The 23,984-nt window shown below is 36.1% G+C and overlaps 1 protein-coding gene and 1 pseudogene across 1 annotated transcript; both read right to left on the minus strand.

Moving 5' to 3' along the window:
- Window positions 1-3,676: 3,676 nt before the first annotated feature.
- Window positions 3,677-4,222, minus strand: LOC149232496 (G-type lectin S-receptor-like serine/threonine-protein kinase At2g19130 pseudogene; annotated as a pseudogene).
- Window positions 4,223-4,930: 708 nt separating this feature from the next.
- LOC149232497 (G-type lectin S-receptor-like serine/threonine-protein kinase At4g27290) lies at window positions 4,931-6,231 on the minus strand. The gene is made up of 3 exons (XM_089381928.1): window positions 6,124-6,231; window positions 5,993-6,025; window positions 4,931-5,845 (listed from the first exon to the last, which is right to left on the minus strand). The coding sequence occupies exons 1-3, from the start codon at window positions 6,229-6,231 to the stop codon at window positions 4,931-4,933; spliced, it is 1,056 nt and encodes a 351-aa protein (XP_089238054.1).
- Between the last annotated feature and the right edge of the window lie 17,753 nt (window positions 6,232-23,984).

A 23,984-nucleotide genomic window follows, 5' to 3' on the forward strand; every position in this document is an offset into this window, starting at 1 on the left:
TATATATCACCTCTAGGCATGAGATCAAGGAGATTAGTCCACTCATCTCTAATTGTTCTAAGAGAGATTTAATATAACTTTTATGTGCCTAATAAAGGTTATATGGACCTTAATTTGTGTCTAATTTAGAGGCCCATCGAATGGCTATACCATCTACCCATTAATATTTTCACTGATGTTGATTGCTTCTTATTGATTTCTTGGAGAGATGAAAAAAATGGTACTCTAGTCAAAACTGGTTAGGTATGGATTCAACCTTAAGGAAACAATCTACAACTTGATTTCTTTCATATTCCAAGACTGGTACAATCAAGTTCATTTGATGGATCTGTGGAGTAGTTGGTATTATTTTCAACAACTATGTCTACATTGAGTTTCATATTCTCGTTTATTTTAGAAAGTGACCAATAAACGCAGAAGAAATTACTTTATTGCTTATAAGGGCACCTGGGGACTCTTTAGCATATTGATTTCCATCTCATCCATGGAGGAAAATATTATTGGTTTGGTAGATTAATTTCACTACAAATACCGTTAATAATTTCGAGACAGGCCACACCTACAATTGCCATTTAATCATGCTTAATACGCATGAAATTAAATTTGAACCCAACAATCTAAGAAAATGTTCTCTCACACTCATCTTTCATGCTTTTGGAAGCCTAATTTAAGGGAGCTTCCTCACAAACCTAAATCTGAACATACTTGCCAAAAAATGTTTTAAGATATCTAGTGAAAAAGAGAGTTTAACATTTAGTTAACAGATGTAATGGATAACACATACTAGATTGAAGACAAAATGATGTACCCATGAGTTCCTGTTGAGGAAGATGCTCATTTTAAATAACAGATATTCAGTGGTTGATTAATCATATTTCAAGGGAGTTTCTCAAAACAATTTTTATATACAACAAAATAGTGATATGTAGACTTTAAATTGGGAAAATAATTCCTTTTTTTTATCTTCACTTGAAAAATCTCTTTCAAATGATCATTAAACCTCAGTAAAGCTAAATATAAACCTAACCCTGTAAAATTGTGGTAATTGGGCATATCAAAACAGAAATAACCTTTAAGACATTCTTAACCTAATGTTTGAATGCATCTAGGACAACTTTAGATTGTGAGCCATATAGGTTGGTCGTGTTTTGTAACGAAAATATTACAACATATTTGCAAAGAACTAAGATGCATTAGACATACCTGTGTTTTTCTTCTGTGGGAATTGCTGTTGGTCACTCCCTCGTTGCTAAGAACCTGAGGATTTATATTTGGGAAGAGGCACCTTGTCTGCTTCAATGGATTTCAAGTCTTCTAAGAGAATCTCATAATGCCTTTTGAATTCCCTTGGGCATCTTCTAGTAACCATAAAAGCCACATTATGCCAATAATCAGGTGTGGCTTTGTCATAGATAGCTAAAGCCTTCTCTAATTGTTTTTTTTGTTGAGAAGTCTAGTTTGTTCCATTGTTACTAGAAGAAGGCCTTCCTGATAAAGAAGCAGGTTGAAAATTTTGATTTCTAGCCCGTTTGCAATTCATTTGGGCATTTCCCTTCCCAATTTCATTTCAACAGTATGCTTCCCTAGCTCAGGGCATATGTTTTAAATGAAGAGCTAAGTAAATATAGAATACAATCTAGTTATATGGTTAGATGGAAATATTGAAGGACATAGTACACAACTAAACACGTAGCTATGGCTACTAATACAAGATCAAAATGTCAAAGCATATACAGTTCCATTACAACACTAGTTGTGCATATCTTCAATTGAAGATCATCTAAATTTACACAAAAAATATGTTGGTAATTTCCCCTTCAGATTGATAGAGTTATGACAGTGGTGTCCCCTTGATGTTGAAGAAGCTAAGACGATGCTACAATGGTGAGGTGGTCTAGGAGGTGGAGGGGGTGCATCATTGAATAATTTATTTGTCTGACGGGAGTAATTATCTCCAACACTCACCCTTAATTATGACCGACAACTTAACCATGACTCAACATAAATTAAACATGTCTGTTGGGTTAGGTCTCAAATAGGCTTACAATGACTCAAAAATTTCACATCAACTCTTCTGTTGGATTTCTTTTTCCTTTTCTTTCAGATCCTATATCCTCTAAACTACTTCATCTTTGTCTTTTTGTCGTAGGCTCCAAATTTCAGTTTCTTCATTTGTTATTATAACTCTTCCATCATTATATCTTTGTTTATCATAAAGAGATAGAAAATAATTCAGATTGTCCATGCATGTCCTCTGCTTCTTCAAAAATATACTTGTATGTGGACTACTGCCACATGCCATCTTCTATAGTTTTCTCTTTATCATACAATCTATCAATTTGCTACATTAGAAGTCCATAACAAAAATTTATCTCTTCAGGACTCCAATACATAAAAAATTTATTGATATTTTCATTTTCTACATTGTCCATGTTGCCTTCAACATTCATTGTTGTAAATTCTAGGTAGACTTCATCAACACGTGGTGTTTCAAGCCATGCTTTAAGGAACTTTAATTCTTCTAAAAAATTTGTTGCTTCTTCTTGGTTGTTGCTAATATCTGCACACTCAAAATCAATGTTAAGTTTATATGGAAAAATATCTTCAGAACCATAGTGATTATATTAATTATGGAAGACAACTTGTTAATTTTTCTTCATCAAAATTAACCGTTGGATCCACCAAACCAATTGCTTCCCCACTAGTAGCTTTATCTATGCCAAAATTAGCTCTTATTGGTAACACAACATCAACATTGTGATCCACTTTCAAGTGGGATTCACTAAACTTTTCATCTTTCTTTAAATTTGTGGACTATTTGCTCGACCAAATCCTCTCAAAGATATCCCAAAAGTATTTTGCACTATTTTCTTGACCAAATTCATATAAGTTACTAGAAAAAATATTGTCATCTATTCCTAACATAGTAAGAAATAATGTTAATACGTCTCTTCTCTCATCATGCAGATTTACATAACCTTCTTGAACAAGATGCCATAAATAAGATGAACTAAGTAACTCTTCCATTTTATTTGCCCAAAGTACATAATTCATAACTGTGAAATACATAACTGTAAATACGACAAAATGTTCATCAATCTTTTTAATTCAACTATCTCCTCTATCTCTTCATCTTTATTGAGCTTGATTTCTTCTTCATTTTTATTGATCTTTTCCATATCTGCATTAAGATTATTGTCTTTATTAGGTATATGTTCCTTAGCTACATCTAGAAAAACTCCATATTTTTCTACAAAATATGTTGCCTTTGCCATTGAGCAGAGAGAGACAGGGATGTATAAGTATGTTCGTCCATCCATATGACAAGTTAACACCTGCCTTTTAATATAAACATAAATTATGCTCTAAATAGATAAATAATGTTGGCTATAATAATAAAACAATGAATATGTTGTAAAGTAATTAGAATTAAAAAAAAAAAAAAATTGAGTAAGATGTTTAAACTTTATACTTAAAAAAAAAAATCAAGAGAAGATTTAAATAAATTATTTGAAGATTTATGTTAACTAATTTAGGTGGATTTCATATATCTTTATATAGAATTTTTTTATTAAAATAATATCTTTAAATAGAAATTAATATTGACATATACTTAAAAATATTAATAATAAAAAAACAATTTTAATTTGCTCTGTAAAATGTATCAATATACATGTTATGTAAAATGTTTTAATATCATATATTTCTGCTTCACCAGTTCAACTTCTGCATCGTTCATCAATTTCTTGTCAAGCACCTCCATGGCGTTTCCGCTGTTGATCTGAGCAATAGCCCACGTGGGAAAGAAAGATTCCGAGTCCTCGTCCATGTTTCTCCGCCCTGAAATGATTTCAAACAATGTCATTCCGAAGCTGTAAACGTCGGCCTTTGTAGTGATCAGCAGGCCGGAGAGCCACTCTGGGGCCAAGTACCCTCTGGTTCCTCTCATAGTCATTAGAACATGACTAAACTCTCTGCCCAGGAGTTTGGCCAGCCCGAAATCGGCGATTTTGGGGCAGAAATTAGAATCTAAGAGGATGTTTTCTGGTTTAATGTCACAATGGATGATACAATCCTTGCACTGCTCGTGCAGATAAGCGATTCCACGGGCAGTCCCTACTGCGATGGCAAAGCGTGTTTTCCAATCCAAGACCTTGTTCTGATACTCATCATCGCTCCCGGTTTTGTTGAATAAGACGAAGTTAAGGGAGCTATTGGGCATGTATTCATACACCAACAACCTTCTGGAGCCCTCAGTGCAAAATCCCCTCAACCGAACCAAATTGAGATGGTGTGTCGTTCCAATTGTGCTCACCTCCGTGCGAAACTATTTCTCTCCTTGATTCACACCCTCCAATTTCTTAACCGCCACCAGAGAGCCGTCTATTAGAGTCCCTTTGAATATGGAACCAAAACCCCCACCTCCCAGCCGCTCAGAAAAGTTCTTCATTGCATTCTGCAGCTTCTTGTAAGTAAATATAGCCAGCGTTCCTACTGTGTATTCCGTTACAGATGATGGCGAGCGCTTGCGGCACCAGATAAACAGCGACAAAAAGGCCAGAATAGCAATTAGACCACTCACAACGGCACCTACTATGCCTGCAAGTGCTTCCTTCTGGTTGGAATTAGAAAAATTGGTTATATCAGACGCATCTAATCTCAGGAACAGAGAGATTCCGCCTGAAGAATCATAGAGATTTAACAATTCACCAAACCACATTACACAGCGCTCCGAAGTACCCTTAAGAATGTGGGCATATGCAGTGCACGAACAATTGCTCAGACAAGCCTCCTGGCATTGCCTTTGTCCTGTGTATGGAACCCCATCCGGGGGCGTAGATTTGCCACTCAGCTCTACAAACCCGTCAGTGGTGGTCTGGTTTCTGGAGTGTCTGCATTGTAACATCGTCTTTCGAACACAGCCACTTGATCACTGTTGAGATTCCCATTCGCATTTCTCCTTCGGAAAAAAGCCCGGTACGCAGTTGCAATTGTTATTGTTACACGATTCGTAAGGCCCGCACAAGGCATAAGCCTCGCATGTAGAGAAGGGTTGTTGCCAGATCTGACTCCATTCATTTCCCACCAATATGTACACTCGCATTTCTCCGGATTTATCTATTACGAAATGCGACAGATAGGTCAATCCATGATTTGCATAAGAATAGATGAAATACTTGTACGTACCGTTATTGAAATTGCTGCAATTGTGGAGGGGAGTTGGAGTCATACTGGGAGTGTTGGGAAAATTTTTTCCATTCCAGACACCCGCATCCCAGTATATGGTCTGATTCTTCCACGTCAGCACGAACTCCTCGACTCCATTTGGATCCATCTGAGGGGCGTAAGGCCTCGGACTTGGATCCCAAGGATTCTTCCACGACGTCACCTTCTGGCCCGTACTGATCTTCATCCCTGGAAACCACGTATCTACAGCTGGGTGGTTGAAGCTCTGCCAAATACTTTCAGAGGTATTCTTAGCACTTAGCACGACCAAGTTACCAGTATCCACTATCACAGCCGAAGAGGGATTTTTTCTGTTTCCCTTGGAGGACCAAACGAGGGATCCCCCATAGAACAAAACGAGACTCCTATCCTCTATGAAATTTAAAATGCCAGACGCATTTTGCAATGGCTGTTCCCCATTGGCTACCCAAGCAACTATCAGAGGCGATACCGTTGCATACCAAATACCCAGATACCATTTTTTAACGTTTTTGTTGCTAAGATTGAAAAATCCGAATTTGAAGATATTGCCCTTAGAAATTCTGGTATCATTACCAGTTAGAGAGGCACCTAGCACTATGCTATCCGAAGCTCCGTTTGCTGCATCGTTGGGATTTATCTGAAGCAGCGGGAGGAGGATGAGTAAAAACAACCCACAATCTGCGATTGTTGATCTCTCACGACATTTTCACTCCCCATTCTGAACTCAATACGATGCACCAATGATACGACAATAAGTGCCTTATAACGTGTGATGTTGAATTACTTGAACACCAGACGCGTTGACTTTTCCAATTGACTGGCATACAGCAAGCAAATACTTTTCCCATCTCAACAAAATTTAGACTTATAGAAATCAATAATCAAATATATGTTGAAAATATAATTTGCAATTGCCGTGTCATTATTCCAGAAAACCACCAGTTTCCCATCGGACCACTTTTGCTGAGGCAGCGGTATTCCCTCAAATGCCCCCGATGCAATCAAAATTTGACGCGTGTTCATAGTACGGTTTCAAAACCACTTTTTATCGGGACATAATGTTCGGGTGACTTGATCGAGCGATGATCGTTCGATTAAAGTGAAGGTTTGAAGCCGTTGATTGAAACAAAGATGTGTACAGGCCTGTAGCAAATAAATATTGCGTGAAGTGAAAGTTTTTGACTGAGTTTTTGACCGCCAGGTTTAACAGTAAAATTATTAATGAATTTACTCCGGTCAGTAAGGGTTGGTAAAACTTTAATTTTACTATTTGTTTAATTCACGAGAAGTATGGGCATAGGTAAATGTTTTTAATTTTAATGGTTTTTTTTTGCACGGATGTAATTCTTGTTTTAGGGGACAAGAAAAGGTAAAAGCCATAAGTTTTTGTTTTGTTGTTTTGACATATGCAATGTAATGTTTTTTTTGGTTCTGGAGTTTGGAATACGCAGTAGCGCGTATGCAAAAGAAAAAAGGGGCAGCTTCTGAGTGAAAACAAAAGGGAAGAACGCACAACAATGTGAATGACTGTATGAATTTCTTTTGGTTAAAATGTATGTAACAGCAGGGCATATGTAATGAAATTTTTCACAGCAATAAATGAAAATTTTACACACACAGCAGTGTAATTTTGTGAAAGAGGAAACAGAGTATTTTTGTGGGAGTTCTTGGTGAATCCCTTTGACAGAGAGGAAGAAATTTGTATCAGGCATTTTTTTAATGAATATAAAGTTTTTATGTGTGTTTCTGAACCTCTGTTCTCTGGAAATATTTTTTATGCTTCCCTGTGTTAAGATCCTGTGGCAAAACATAGCATTGTCTTTGTGTTCTGTTAATTTGTTTTTGGAATTTTACCAGAAAAATTCCCAACAGTGGTATTAGAGCTTGTCCAGGCTCTTTGAAGGTGTCAAAGAAGCTGAAGGAAGGTTCTTTCTATTGCAACAGCTTCTCCAGCAGAGTGAAGACTCAGTCAAGAAAGGATTCAGGTATTTCTCAAAGTTTTTTTGTGTTGCTGTTGAAGACACTCAGTGATTTTTAAACACACAGTCATGTATTTCTAAGAGTGCAAGGAATGGCTGGCTCCAGCACCAGCACTAGCATGGGTATTTTTAATACTCAGCTCCCACAATTTAATGGAAAAAACTATGACTATTGGGCAATAACCATGAGAGCCCTGTTTGCCTCACAAGATTTATGGAAACTTGTTGAATATGGGTTTGAAGAACCATGAGATGAAGAAGAGTTTAATAACTTGACACAGGTAGAGAAAGAGTTGTTGAAGAGCAATAGGAAGAAGGATTCAAAAGCCCTCGTTTTTTGTATCAAGCAGTGCATGAGAGTGTGTTTTTAAGGATAGCAGCAGCTAAGACATCCAAAGAAGCATGACAAACTTTCAAGACAACCTATCAAGGCATGGAGAAAGTGAAGACAACAAAACTACAGTTGCTGAGGAGAGATTTTGAGAACCTGTGCATGAAAGAGTCAGACAATATTGACGCATTTTTCACACATGTGATTGGTCTAATCACACAAATAAGATCTCATGGAGAGATTCTTGAAGAAAGGAGGATTGTGGAGAAACTGTTGAGGGTCCTACCCTCAAAGTTCGATGTGATTGTCACCACCATAGAAGAGACAAAGGATCTCACAAACTTTTCAGTTGATGAACTTCATGCATCACTGATAACACATGAGCAGAGATTGAGTAGAAATGTAAACTCATCTCTAGAGCAAGCCTTCAAGACCCAATGTCCTTTGGAAGAGGTAGAAGCCAAAACAGAGGTGGAAGGAACAGTCCAGCAAATGCTCAAGGAAGAGGCAGCAATCCAAATCAGAACCAAGGCCATGGCAGCAATCAACAAAGTGGACAACATCATGCTCAAGGACAGAAGTATGAAAATTCCAATGTCCAATGTTATTATTGTAAAAAATATGGGCATTATGCAAATGAATGTAGGAAGAAGCAACATGATATGAATAATAGATCTAGTGCAAATATTACTAGAGAAAATATCAGCCAAGATAATGTGTTGTTAGCTTGTAATATGGCTGAAACAAACAATGATGACATATGGTTTCTAGATTCCGGTTGCAGTAACCATATGATAGGAAACATAGCCTTGTTTTCTAAATTAGATCAGAGTGTGAAGTCACAAGTCACACTTGGGACTGATAGTAAAATTTCTGTTATGGGAAAAAGGGAAGTAAAAATATTTACAAAGAAATGTGAAAAGAAAACCATAGCAGATGTCTATTATGTTTCTGGAATGAGGTGTAACCTCTTAAGTATTGGACAGCTTGTTCAAAAGATGTACAATGTTTTCTTTGTGAATGATGTATGCACCATCATGGATAGAAAACCTAGCAAAAGATGTATTGCTGAAGTGAAGATGACGAGGAACAGAATGTTCCCTCTCAGAATAAAGGCAGATTTGAAAAACAAAGAAGTAATTGCAACAATTACCCAAAAGGCTTTCCAAAGCGTACCAAAGGATGAAAATTGGTTGTGGCACTTGAGATTTGGACATCTCAACTTTGGAGGTCTTAACTTGTTGAGTAGAAAATGAATGGTAAGAGGATTACCATTGATAGAGAAACAAGACAGCCTTTGTGAAGGTTGTATCTTGGGGAAACAAAACAGAGAAAGTTTTCCATCAGGGAAAAGCATAAGGGCAAAGTCACCCTTAGAGATTGTCCACTCAGACTTATGCAAACTCCATCACTAGCAGGTAGCCAATATTTTCTAACATTCATTGATGATTTCACCAGAAAGACTTGGGTTTATTTCCCGAAGAACAAAAGTGAAGTGTTTGAAAAATTTCGGAATTTCAAAGCACTTGTAGAAAACCAAAGCGGGCTGCATATCAAAGTTTTAAGGACTGATAGAGGAGGTGAGTATATCTCCAAAGAATTTCTACGTTCTTGTAGAGAAAATGGAATTCACAAGCAGTTTACAGTTAGGTACACCCCGCATCAAAATGGAGTTGTTGAAAGGAAGAACAGGACAATCATGGATATGGCGAGGAGCATGTTGAAGGCAAAGCATTTGCCAAATGATTATTGGGCTGAAGCTGTACACTATGTATTATATATTTTGAATAGGTGTCCTACAAAAGCAGTCATGAACAGAGTGCTGGAACAAGCATGGAGTGGGAGAAAGCAAGGAGTCACCCACGTGAAAGTTTTTGGATGTGTGGCTTATGCACACAATCCAGATCAGCTAAGGAGGAAGTTGGACAGCAAAGGGGAGAAATGTATTTTCATAGATACAGTGATGAATCCAAAGCTTACAGGTTGTATATCCCATCTACCAAGAAGTTTTTTGTGAGCAGAGATGTTCAATTCATTGAGGAGGAAGCTTGGGATGGAAGCATAGAGAAAACAATGAATGTTAAAAACTGTTTGTCTCATGATGAAGATGATGAGGAGATGGCTGAAATACATCCCCAAACAGCAACGCCAACACAAGGACAGCAAGAGACACCCTTGAAGAGAAATGAAAGTGCTTCTCCAAGCACACCACAAGGAGGAAATTCAAGTGCTTCTTCAAGCACTTGCACACCAAATGAAAGAGGTAAGAAGTTCAGAAATTTAAGTGACGTTTATGATGAAGGTATGAATTCTTTGTTTGCTTTATATTGTCATGTTGATGACCCTATTTATTTCGAAGAGGCAATTAAGGATAAGAAATGGATAGAAGCTATGGATGAGGAGATCAATGCCATAGAGAGAAACAAGACATGGGATTTGATTGAACTACCAAAAGGAAAAGAAGTCATTGGAGTTAAATGGGTCTACAAGACCAAGAGCAATGCTGAAGGCAAAATAGAAAGACACAAAGCAAGACTAGTTGTCAAAGGATATAAGCAGCAGTATGGGAGAGACTATGAGGAAACTTTCGCACCGGTTGCAAGAATGGAAACAGTGAGAGTAGTGTTGTCCATAGCAGCACAAAACAAGTGGAAAGTTTACCAAATGGACGTGAATTCGACATTCCTAAATGGAGTGTTAAAGGAAGAAGTTTACATTGAACAACCTCCAGGCTATGAAAAGAAAGGCCAAGATCACAAAGTGTGCAGATTGAAGAAAGCTCTTTATGGGCTGAAGCAAGCACCAAGAGCATGGTACAGTAGGATAGATTCCTATCTACTGGAAAATAGATTTGACAAATGTGAGGGAGAACCCACCCTCTAGATCGAAGAAAAGGATGGTAAATTACTAATTATTGTGTTATATGTTGATGATGTTATTTTCACAGGTAATGATGATTCCCTTATTGAAAATTTCAAAACAATCATGAAGAAGAATTTGAGATGACTGACATGGGTTTGCTGAGATACTTCTTAGGAATAGAAGTAGATCAAAATGAAAAGGGAATTTTTATTTCACAAGCAAAATATGTTAATGAAGTGTTGGAGAGATTCAATATACAGGATAGCAAGGCAGCAATCACTCCCACAGTGATGGGATTAAAACTCAGCGAAGAGGACAGCAGCAAGGATTTTGATCCTAGTTTGTACAAGAGCATAGTTGGTAGCCTTATGTATTTAACTGCAACTAGGCCCGATATAATGTTTGATGTTAGCTTAATTTCCAGATTCATGGAGAGGCCAAAAGAAGCACATTGGCAGGCAGCAAAAAGGATTCTGAGGTATGTTAAAGGTACTAAAAGGTTTGGCCTTTTATATACTGTCTCAAAATGTTTAGATTTAGTTGGATACACTGATAGTGATTGGGCTGGAAGTGTAGATGATCAGAAAAGCACATCCGGTTATGTTTTTCACATGGGTTCAAGAGCCATTTCATGGGCTTCTAAGAAACAGCCTATTGTAGCATTGTCTACAGCAGAGGCAGAATATGTGGCAGCTACAACAGCAGCATGTCAAGCAGTTTGGATGAGAAGAATGTTAAGGAGCTTAAGTTAAGAGTAGGCAAAATGAACGGTAATTTTTTGTGACAATAGCTCAGCTATTGCATTATCCAAGAATTCGGTGTTTCATAAGAGAACGAAACACATTGACACAAGATTTCATTACATCAGGGAATTGGTAAGCATTGGAGAAATTGTTTTAAAACATTGCAGGACTCAGGAACAGGTTGCAGACATTCTGACCAAGCCATTGGACCAGAAAAGTTTCGAATTTTTGAGGAAATGTCTGGGTATGACTAAACGCCTAGCACTTGAAATTAAAGGGGAGTGTTGAGAATGTAATTTGCAACTGCAAACCACCAGTTTCCCATCGGACCTCTTTTGCTGAGGCAGCGGTATTCCTTCAAACGCCTCCGATGCAATCAAAATTTGACGCGTGTTCATAGTACGGTTTCAAAACCACTTTTTATCGGGACATAATGTTCGGGTGACTTGATCGAGCGATGATTGTTCGATTAAAGTGAAGGTTTGAAGCTGTTGATTGAAACAAAAATGCGTATAGGCCTGCAGCAAATAAATATTGTGTGAAGTGAAAGTTTTTGACCGCTAGGTTTAACAGTAAAATTATTAATGAATTTACTCCGGTCAGTAAGGGTTGGTAAAACTTTAATTTTACTATTTGTTTAATTCAAAGGAAGTATGGGCATAGGTAAATGTTTTTAATTTTAATGTTTTTTTTTTCACAGATGTAATTCTTGTTTTACGGGACAAGAAAAGTTAAAAGCCATAACTTTTTGTTTTGCTGTTTTAACATATGCAATGTAATGTTTTTTTTGGTTCTGGAGTTTGGAATATGCAGCAACGCATATGCAAAAGAAAGCAGGGGCAGCTTGTGAGTGAAAACAAAAGGGAAGAACGCACAACAGTGTGAATGACTGTATGAATTTCTTTTGGTTAAAAATGTATGTAACAACAGGGCATATGTAATGAAATTTTTCACAACAGTAAATAAAATTTTACACACACAGCAGTGTAATTTTGTGCAAGAAGAAACAGAGTATTTTTGTGGAAGTTCTTGGTGAATCCCTCTGACAGAGAGGAAGAAATTTGTATCAGGCATTTTATTAATGAATACAAAGTTTTTATGTGTGTTGCTGAACCTCTGTTTTCTGGAAATATTTTTTATACTTCCCTGTGTTAAGATCCTGTGACAAAACAGAGCATTGTTTTTGTGTTCTGTTAATTTGTTTTTGGAATTTTACCAGAAAAATTCCCAACAATATATTTATAAAGTGAAAATTTAATTGAATTTACAACAGTCAAATACTTTCCCATCTCGACATATTACCGGGGATACTAGTATTCAAAGAAAAGAATGTTAGGTGAGATGAATGTTCAAGATAAAAGTGGATTTAACACTATTAAAAATTATAGATTTTTAAAATATTAAATTTTTATAATTATAATAAAAATTTCTTAAAAATATTAAATTTTTATAATTATAATAAAATTTTTAAAAAACTATCAAATTTGATTGAAATCCTAAAAAAAATTCTAAAACTAAATTGAAAATTTTAATATAGTATTAAGCTTATAAAATTTATAGTTTTTCTTTCTCCATAAATCAAGTTGATTTCTCATGGCTGTAGCATTGTCTAATTATCAGAGCGCGTTCATACTACTCTGATTACATTTTTTCAACAGAATAAAGTTTACATAGTTATTTCAAGTCAAATTGATACCGCGTTTAGAGCATGATTTGAAAAATAAATTAACGAAACCAACTAGGATGCGGGCCTGTTGGGTGCGTAGCAAGGCAGTAGGTTTCTTCCTTTCAGAATAGTACGAATGGCGGAAAGTAACCCGCCACGATTCTATCACTTCGATACATTCATCGCATATGAAGTATGGAGGTTTGGTTCGGTGCTCCTTATCTTCTAGGTTGACGTACCTCGCACACTTCGATAAAGTCCCGAGTCAAATTTGTACAGCGATAAAACTACGACTAAAGGAACAAACAATTGAAATTTGAAGCCATAGCCGTACCTCATTTAATCTATAAAAGAAACAAACAAAATTTAAAATTTCAAGTCAGATCTGTACAACGACAATAATTGAGGTGGAAGGTTATGTTCCGTGGCAATGAAAACTCACATTTGTCTCAGAGAGGAATGCTATGTTACCAGATAAGTATCATACTTGTGTAATGTTTATCCATTAAAACTTAGTTAACACAGCCATAAACTATCTGGTAAAAGGAGGTTGATGCCACAAGAATTTATCGGTGTTTTATTCGAGCGAGCAAAAGCCGGTGAGCCTGGAAACATTAAAATTTGGCAAACAATATGCATTTAGCAAGAGTGCATTGTTGTCAAGGTTAGAATATATATGATCGGATTTAAATGTTGTAGATTCTAGTATTATCTTGATTTACATAATATGTAATGTTTCACGATTTCAAAAATTTGACTAAGATTTATGTTTGAGATTGTTAGTAGGTTAGAAAGTAAATGATTTACATTTTTGTTGGTTGTTTCTTTCGGCAGGTTACTATGCTTTTCATTTACAATAATACTTCTTCTAATGATGAATTTAGTATTCTGAATGGTGTCATCCGAACTTTTGTCTTTTTCTAGTGGTCATATCTACATCATACATGATCTATCAAACAACACATGGCAACATTGCACCATTCTTCATATTCTTGGTTTCTCACCCATGGTCGATCTAGACTCCCTTGGTCCTCCCTTGAGTAGAGGCCACTCTACATCATTGGCTCTTGATGTTATTTTGTTTTGTTTTTTCTTTGTCTTAATCTCCATGCATGGGTCAATCTAGGCTCCCTTGGTCCTTGATCACTCCTCTCTTGAGTAGAGGCCACTCTACATCATTGGCTCTTGATCTTATTTTGTTTTGTTTTTTCTTTGTCTTAATCTCTATGCCTTTCAGCCATAGCCATGGTTGCTACAGTTGCTAAAGAGTCGAGCACTATATTCATGTAGATGGAAGACACTAATAGAGGATAATCCTAGTTGGGCACTTGCTTGTCTCAACATCTTGTCATGGAAATAAAGAAACATACTTATTAACTTTATTGTTTTTTAAATTTTAGTTCTTTAAGTTCATAAGCATCCCACGACTTTTTTCATTCTCATGGATCCCATCAATGGAGCCAATAACAATGTGATGCACACATTTTATTGCAAAATAACCACATGTACAAAGTAGATCCCATATATAGTTACACAAAAAACATAGGATCCTAGTGATAGAGGATCCCATTATAGACCATCATAGAGGATCCTAGGAGGAAAGGGGACTACACATAAATTGTTAAAATGTGATAGAAAAAGAAGAGGAGTCAGTTATGATAAAGGATACTCCTCATGGAACCCTCATAAGATGGTGCAAAGAGGCTCAATGGATCCTAGGAGGAAAGGAGCTCGTATAATGATTGAAAAAAATGTGATAGAGAGGGCATATGACCCAACGGTGATAGAGGAGACACGTTATTGAGCACTCATGAGATGGGGATGACATTAAAAGAATAAGGAAAATTGTATGCTTCACTTGCATTTCTCATTGTATATGTACCTCCTCCTCTAAATTACTAGCAAGGAAGAGACAAACTTACTCCTTCCTCTTCTCTCTTCATAAAGTTTATTACCTATTTGAATTTCAAAGAGACGGTTTGATTTGTATTGTTAGTCTTGATCTTGAAAAAACATTCTCAACTATTATTAATGGAGTCAATGGATTTTAGTTTATATATATAATTAATCTACCTTGTCACAATCCACCTCGATAATTCCACTACTATATCCGAGGAAACCATGGATTGCAACATATAATTACTTCTTGCAGTAGTAAAATGACATCCCATCAAAGAATTTCATTCTTTTATTTTGACAACTAGGTTTCACTTAAATATTTCTAACAACAAATGCATTTGTTGGTTGCAGTATATGTTTAACTATTGACCCAACATTATTATTTCAATCCAGAGTTTGTGGAATTCAAGACGCATCACCATATATGCCAGAGAAAGACTCCAGAGACATGCAAAAGTAAATCCTACTCTATCCTAAAGACTAGTTATTTCAGACCTTCAAGTTCCTACAAACACTAATCAATGCTCTATCCTAATATTGCAATAAATTACAACTTATTAGAAAAAAAAACCATATCTACTAGCCATGTGGAGATTCGAGCATTGAATTTCAACTAAACTGAGCAACTCCAATGTAAAAATGACCTTAATAAACTAGAGAGGAAAATAGTCAAAATCTTTGGCAAACTTCACATTGTAAAAGGACTGTAAAATTTACTCTCCATTCCATACACAATGCAGAGCATAAATTCAAGAGAAGAAATAAAACATTTTAGAAGTCTACACATAGTCTTATGTTAGTTACTCTACATAAAATCAAATGGAAAAAAAAAGGTTTCAAATATTCTTAAACAACATGCCAATTCAATATAAACATGCTACCTATATAACCTAGGAGTCATATGAAAGAATGGTAGTATTTCAACTCAATCCGGTGCTCAAAATCCTCTTAGAACCTGCAAATTGATTATGAACCCTTACAAATGAACCAATTCAATCTTACAACAAAATATGAGTTTTGGAAATAAACAATGTTGCCACAATACAATAAGAGAACTTATGAAAAAGAACAAGGATGCTATATAGTTATGGAAGCACAAACATTACTCTACCTACAAATACTCATCAAAGCCACAAATCATTTATTCAATGCCCATATCCTTTTATAAAACAATCCATAACTTTATATCCCTGTTGAATGAGCATTCATCAAAAGATTAAGGAAACATGAATGTGCATACTAAAATACTACTGATAAATTTCCAATCAAGAAAGCAATATGCATATAGATACAAACTTTGTTCTTTTACTCAACATAAAAAATTCAGGGAGATCATTAGAATAAGTTATAAATCATAATAGATCTATCGAATTTTGTATTACACATCAATGAAATAACCCAAACTTCAGTAAATCAATTGTATCCCAAATCGAACAAGTACTCCAAGTCAGAATAGTTTTGGTATACAAGTCAAGGAGACATTTCAGATTATAATTGAGTCATGTTGTATATCATGGTAACCCTGATGCATGAATAGACAGAGTGTTCCAGATCTCATCCCAAAACCAAAACTAGGTGTATGATTCCTACAAAACAGAGTATATAATGATTCCTTTTTTAGGATGTGCACAAATCAAACTTCTTATGGTTCACAACAATAGCTTAACATGTTAGCTTCACTATGTCTCCAAATCCATTAATGTGTGTAAAACCAACATAAAGTGAAGGGGGACATACAGAATACAAAGCACACAATCCTCGTTATTGTCGATACACAATATTTCCTCCAAATCACCGTAAAACGAAGGCTCAAGTCAAGGAAATGAAATATACATCCTCTAAGGCTATTAACAAACAAGAAATCCTTCTGATCTAACATAAACACCACTCAACATGCTTAAATATAAAATATTGAACACCGAAAGAAGATCTCTAACCTATACATACCAATAAACATAGAGAAGGGAGCAACGAAACAGGACAATGAGTTGGGTTGGGGGGGCTCACAACCAGCTAGTTGTCCTAATAAAACTAAATAAACAACTAAAATAAATGAGAAATAATGAACAAGAGAATCTAGCATGAGCTTCATCTTAGTTCAATTCCTAGTCTTTACATCGTATGGAGAGAGATCACACTCAAGTGACCTGTTCATTAGAGAAATTTTGAGGTCTAAAATGGGCATAAAAAAAAAATTGCACAACCAAAACCAACTTTACAAGAATCAATAATATTAAAGATGATGATGTCAACTATGGGGGATGATTCACCATTTTTGGAGTAAAAAGGAAAAAATATTAAAAAATAAAAAAATAAAAAAACTAGTTTTCAACTTATTGCCCTACAATTTTACTCAAATTTCGAGCAGGAGAACTCCTTGGATGTGAAATTTAATTCCTCATCTAAGGAATACCCATGTTGCATACTTTCAATGGACCCTACGACATGAAAAATGAGAAATACATGAAAAACATGATTGCAATCACATTCTTTTCATGAATATGAGTTGAAAAAATGGTTACTTTTCTTCTTTCCCTCTGAAATTTGATGATGTAATCTAATATTATTTTATTATTTCCACTATTATTTTATAATATTATTAGGAGGCCCATTTTATACCTCAAAATTTATCATGGGGGACTGATACCGGGATCGATTACAACCACATAATTTCCCATTAGAATCGTTGCCCTTCAACAAATCCATAATTATACTTTTATATCAATTACAATACAGAACCTCACTAAAACTAGCCAAAATGGTTGTGAACCAAACAAAATACAGATCATGACAATCCCTAAAGAATAAGTCTAGTTGCACCAATATCTGATCATGGAAAATTGTGGATCTGCGCTAGAAAGACTAGAAGATCAACTCCACCAATCTCGGTTGTGATCCAATTAAGAATCTTGAGGAGACATTCCTGTAATCCAATGTGGTCGACAATCCACTTGTTGAGGGCCCACGTGGTAATATTTGAATCAACAACCATACATGTCTCATTTTCTTAGTTACAGGTTCATATATGTGGGGCAAGATTAAGACGAGAAGATTGTGCGTACTACAATATGATCCTGTCTCATCCATTCTCAAGTTATTGATGCACTAGAAACCAACTATTGATGTTCACCTATCATAGGATTAACCATCATTAATAACAATTTTCACATAAGTTCTCTTAAAATTTTGAAAACAAGGGAAATATGTCAAATGCTAAATAAATTACCTTGTCATGCTAAAATTTAAGATAATAGCCCAAAGATGTGCAAAATGATAATGATAATGGAAAGAATTAGATAAAAGCATAAGTAGTCATAGGGGAAAAAGGTGTATAAAACTCGTCAAACTGGAGGCCCCCATCCCCCCATGACGATCATATTACACGTCATCATGAAAGAAAAACCTTTGAATCGAGACCAAAATTGATCAAAACTTTAAAGTTGTGGTTTCTCTATTAGATTCCTCCTACATTGACTAGAATATTATTATCTTTTAATCATTCATTACCTCAAGGATCTAAGGCATGGATTGAAAACTATAGGACTAATGAAATGGTTGAGTTAATGAGGGTGAAAGTGTGTAGGTAAGTGTTGTATCCTGTTAACTTCCTTTGCATCAGTGAGGTGAGAAAAACAAAAACATTGATACCTTCAAGTGAAATACACATTAGGCACCATTATACAAATTGTTATAAGATTAAAGATTAGAACCCAATCATATCTGACATAAGATCAATAATCACTACCATGCATCTCTATAGAATAAGCACCAATACGATTCAACATCTTTAACTGTCTCAACGAGTCTGCCATAGATTACTGAATATTTGGGCACTAACCCTTACCATAGCCTACTTAAGTAGGCCGTAGTAGACCTCATAAGAATAGGCCTTGAAGGACACACATACAATACTCTAAAACAATCAATACATCAATATAGAAAGGCTAATCTCAAACATAAAAAGATGACACCTTTAGCTCTGAATACATCACACTTCTAAACATACCTCTAAGGAATTCAACCCTAGGTCACTATCCTGTGCGTGTAGGGTTTCAGAAAACACATACCATAATTTTTAAGACCTTTTCTCTTCTTCTTTTGGGCTATGAAGTAGTTGTGTTGGTCCTTCAAAGTATGTGGCCTAGTTTAATCTCTTTACCAACCCTCGTGGCATACCAGAATAATCCTTCTTGTGTTGTTTCGGCCCTCCAAAAAGATACAATACCTTTGTGGCTAGATCACAAAAAATGCGCCCAGAACAATCACCCATAATTTTCTTCTTTCATACAACCAACAAGCTACCATACTCGACCTATCCAATCACATAGGGGAACTAAAAATCATGTCCATCCCTTGCTTAGAAATGTTCCTATAGACTTTGGCTGCTTCAAATAAAGATTCCTCAGATGCTTGAAAATCTTCCACATAAGAAGTCAAAATTGAATACCAAATAGAGGAGGTGAGGTTCCAATTCATAGTTGTTTCCACCTATGAAGGGTCACATCCCTTAGGAAAGCTGACATGAACATATATGAGGCTGACCTATGAATGGAGGTAAATATTAAATTCAAATTTTCTCAACATATATATATATATATATATATATATATATATATATATATATATATATATATATATATAATGATTGCTTACCTAAATTTTGTGCCGCATTAAAAATAATGAGAGGAGAACCAATTAATAATATCCTTTACCCAAATTAAATCCTCTTTGGGGCAAGATGGGTTTCTAATATGAAATTCATCCCATAGTTGCCCCAAATTTCAATAGTTTATACTCAATAAATTGATGATCTTAGGAATATGTGAACTTCATTAAAAATGCAACTTCTTCATGCGTTTAATTTTGATCATAAGAAGTATTTGATTCTTTTTGGAGAAAATCTACATCTTAAAGGTAAATCATAACAATATTCTTCAAGGTAAGTTTCATATGCTTATTTTCATCTTTTACTATTTTTTTATGATTTTAGTTTCAATCTTGTTCTTATTATTTTCTAATTTAAGATTTGTTTTGCAAGTCTTCAAAATGTAGCTTTGGTACTAGCTTAGATTTGGAATTCACTCACCTTATTATGCTTGCTTTCAAGTTTGGCGAAGCAGTTGCGCTGATGATCGATGGAAAACAAGTTATATCGGGGAGTCTATCCACCTTACATTGTTTTCATTTAGTATCTTGTTCTTTACTTTTAAAGGCTTGATTTTGAAACAAGATATTTGGATGGGAAGATACATTTGATGCAACTTCATCTCATAGTCATAACTGTTTCCTAGATTTAGGATTTTTGTTTGAATAGAAATCCTAAATAAGTTACAACTTTGTAAGATTTAATTAATTGATATCTCAACTTAAGTAAATCAAACATGCTTTCCTCATATTCACTCTTTTTATTGAGACACATTTTCATAAGTTGTCTTGTTGAAGGTTACTTTCACCCTTGGCTTTTCATTCCTTTGGGTTTGCATTTTCTTTTTCCATTTCTAATCTTTGAATTATTTTGATTTCATTGGTTTTTCTTTTGGGTTGGATTTTGTGGCATTCTCTAAATTTGTATGGAGTAATCTTTCCTATGCAACATTAGTTAGTTCACATGGGGAAATCTTTACTCTTTTGGTAGGTAAGCACCCACGGGGGATTTGAATCAGTGACCTATCACAAGGAGTGCCTTTACAGTGCACCCATTCACCGTCAATCCAAAGCCCCGTGGCCAAGGGGAAATCTTTACTCAATATTTACAATACGATTTCATTTATCACAAGGCCATATTTGACAAGTTTTCATTTTTCTCGCATATTGACCATTATCTATCGGAAACATTAAATTTTGATTTGAGTATTATAAGTTCTTCTTTATAAAGGAACAAAGTGTCTACAATCTTTTATTTTAATCCCTTCCATACCCCTCCTTATTAAAAATCTTGATGAGCCCCAAAAATGGATAATTATATGGGCTCATTCAACCTCCTAATTCGACTTAATCCACCATTCTCATTAGTTTATTGCATTTTTTTTATTATATTTATGCTAATAGAGTGAATTGGGTTAGTCATTATGCCAACAAGTCTAATGTGTGCTTTGTGTAGTCTTTTTGGTCAATTTGGAGACAAAATCAAAGGTTTTAATGAGCACTTGGCAGCCAAATTCGTAGGAGAACAAGGGAGAGGATTTGTAGGAAGGTGTCCCCTTCATTTATAGGCCCTTACCTCGAATTCTCCACCATCAGCTCGGAGTTCAAGGGCCACCAAATCAATTACCACAAGGGCAGCCGAGCAAGTGCTAGTAAAAGTGTTGTTAACTACAAGTTTTGGCAGCTGAGTTCCTAAAGTTTAGGAGGGCTGTTGGGGTCCTCAATTTGTATAAATAAGAAGGCTTAGGGCCTCATTTTTGTTAGACAGTAGTTAGTCACTTTGTAGGCAGAAGTTAGCTAGTTTGTAGTTCGATTTTAGTCAGTAGATTAGCTTTGCATTTCAGCACATTTTCAAGCTTTCCCTTGTGGACAGTTCTTGATGTAACTATTATTTCTTGCTAAATAAATATGAATCCAACTTTGCACCAGATCTAAATATCTCTTAGGAGGCTGTAGCTCTTGGGGTTGGGCCCATCTCAAGTGACCAATACCTCCTTTGTTTACTTTCTTGTGTCTTTGTTGCATTCTCAAAATAAAATCTTCTATTTAGATTTAAATCTTGTTTTGTTGTTTAGGTTACTTTTGATGATTAAAAAGGATTTTGATGTTCAGATTGAGTTGATAGGTTGTTAAAAAGGAAAAGATTCAAAAAAGGGCCATCAAACACCTCTGATTTCACCTCTCCCTTAGTGGGATCAGGAGCAGGGATCAAGGAGACCTCGCTACCCACAAAAACGTTGTTTTGCTTTGTCATGCAATTCTTAGTGTTGGAATCCTCATTTGCAGATGCTGATATTAGTAGTGTTTAAATGCTTCAGTTGATGATTTCTTAGTTGCATAAGTTATTTCACGCATTTCATTTTGAATAAACTGCTGTTCATTTCCTTCTGTTGTTACTTAGGTCAGAATAGAGTAAAATAACTAGGTCATAGGTTTTATAAGTGTTTGTTTGTTCAGTTTGAAAAACCACTTACAGAGTACCTGTTACCCTTCTTTATCTGTCCATACTCCATCTAACCTACCTGCTTCATCCTTCACTTAGAACCCTTACCTTACATTTGCCTCATTCACTTACTTTGCCATGATTCTCATCTTCTTGTGTAACATCGTTTCATCCCTCCTTGAACAAATCTCACCATCTGCGCCACTCCTCAACTCCATCCTCCAAGTCTTGAACTCGCCTACACCCCTATTTCACCTCCATACTCATTCCTCCACCTTTTTCCCTCCATCCATGCTCCAAAATTCCATTTCTTAACATCCTGTAGAAAATCATAAAACATCCTGTAGAAATTCTAGAACATCTTGTAGAACCCCTGCAGACTTCCTGTAGAAGCTCACGAATGAGGTTCTTGATAGCCAAACTCTGTGAAACTCTTTGGAATGGTGTTAGAGAGCTCTTAGGTCCTCTCTGAACCAACCTTGACCTCTTCCAAGCATTTCCTCTCGCCAATCCACCTCTGCACAGTCAAAAACAGTTAAATTGCATGCATGATAATTGTGACAACTTATTCAAAAATACAAAAAGATGGTTCTTTCAGATTTGACTATAAAAGTAGCTTAGACACATGCATTTCATCTTTTTAGAAGTCAATGGCATTTCTCCCTGTAGCTTGCATCCTCTTTCTTGCATCAGTAGAGCTATCTGGTAAAATTAGGGTTTGCTAGGGTTTACGTTTTCTTTCAGCTTTCCAGTTTCTTTTTGCAAGTAGATTAGCCTTCTTTGAGTTAGCTTTCGTCCATCAGTTAAAAATCTTCTTCTGAGAGCTCATAGAAGTTGGCTTAAGCTCCTAGCGGACTTGTGCCAGCTGATCAAGTGACAGCTGTGGCAAGAGCTAGTACTTGTGCATATAGCACCGTCGCTTCCAAGTTTGTTACGAACTACCGGGTTGATAAAATTAAAGAAGGGAGTTCTAGGAGTTGTAGCATTATTGTTGCAATATTGGGGCTCACCACTCTTTTTGGCGCCGTCGTCGGGGAAGCGTCAGAGTATTGGTGATTGCTGCTTTTCTTCTATTTTCCACTACAACCTTCTGCTAAGTAGTTTATTTCATTTCCATTATGCAATTTCGTTTCTGCAAAAGTAAATTAGCATTACCCGCTTTCATAGATTAGCATTTCAATTTCACAATTTCATTTCTGCAAGCGTAGATTAGCATTTCAGTTCCGCAAGCGTAGCCTAGCATTTCATTCCTGCAATTTCATTTGAGCAAAATAGATTAGTCCTTTCCTGCTTTCATTTCAATTCTGCATTTTCATTTCAGCAAGATAGTTAGTTGCAGTTCAAGCTATTTCAGTTTTGCAAGTAGAAGTAGAAAAGAAAACAAAAGTCAACCAAAAATGTTTCATTTCATGCCTTGTAAGAGTAGAGATAAGTCAGAAAAATGTTTGCACAACACCCCCACTGTTTCGCACAGCCAACCTTCTCTCTTCTTCGATGGCTGTGATTAAATAACCCTTAGGTGGACAACAAGACATATTTGAAGAACCTCAAGGGAAGAAGAAGAAGAAAACATTCCTCTGGAGCAAATGGCTACAAGCAGAAATGTTGGGAGCAGTATCTTATCCAAAAGTGAATTTGCAAATCAGATGGAAGATTTCAAGAGCGAGATGAGGCAGTTTCTTGCCATGCAACTGGATACCTTCCAGATCCAAAGGAAACAAGAGGAAGCCAAGAGGGCTTTGGCCATCTTTTGTCCTAGGTGCGCTAGAAAGCATCATAGGAACGAATGTCCAGTGCATTCCCTAGAAGCGTGTTTCGTCTATGAAGAATACCATCCTACCAATCAGTGCCCTTCCTTGCCCGTAATTAAAGCTGCATATCAGAGGGCCAAAGGATCCACTGAACCACTCTATTATATGAACCAAAGGAGGCCACATGGACCTAGATCTTACCAGTAGGAACTGCAAGGGACATCCTAGACCTATTATAACCCCTATCAAGCCACTTCCATGCCTTCTTGGGGTACCCCTACTCATCCTTCCTGGTCCACACCCCCTCCTTGGTCGTATCCTCCACAATACCATGCTCCTCCAGTTGCTCATTCATTTCACTCTTATGCTCAACCACAGCCTCAGTGAATGCACCTCATCAGGGGTGTAGGCCCCAGTACAACTCTCCTCCCACTCATTTGCCTCCACCACCTGCCCAA

Source organism: Pinus tabuliformis, chromosome J (assembly GCF_031772625.1).
Source record: "Pinus tabuliformis cultivar Carrire ecotype Pingquan chromosome J, CPIR1, whole genome shotgun sequence".
In the NCBI taxonomy this organism is placed as follows: domain Eukaryota; kingdom Viridiplantae; phylum Streptophyta; class Pinopsida; order Pinales; family Pinaceae; genus Pinus; species Pinus tabuliformis.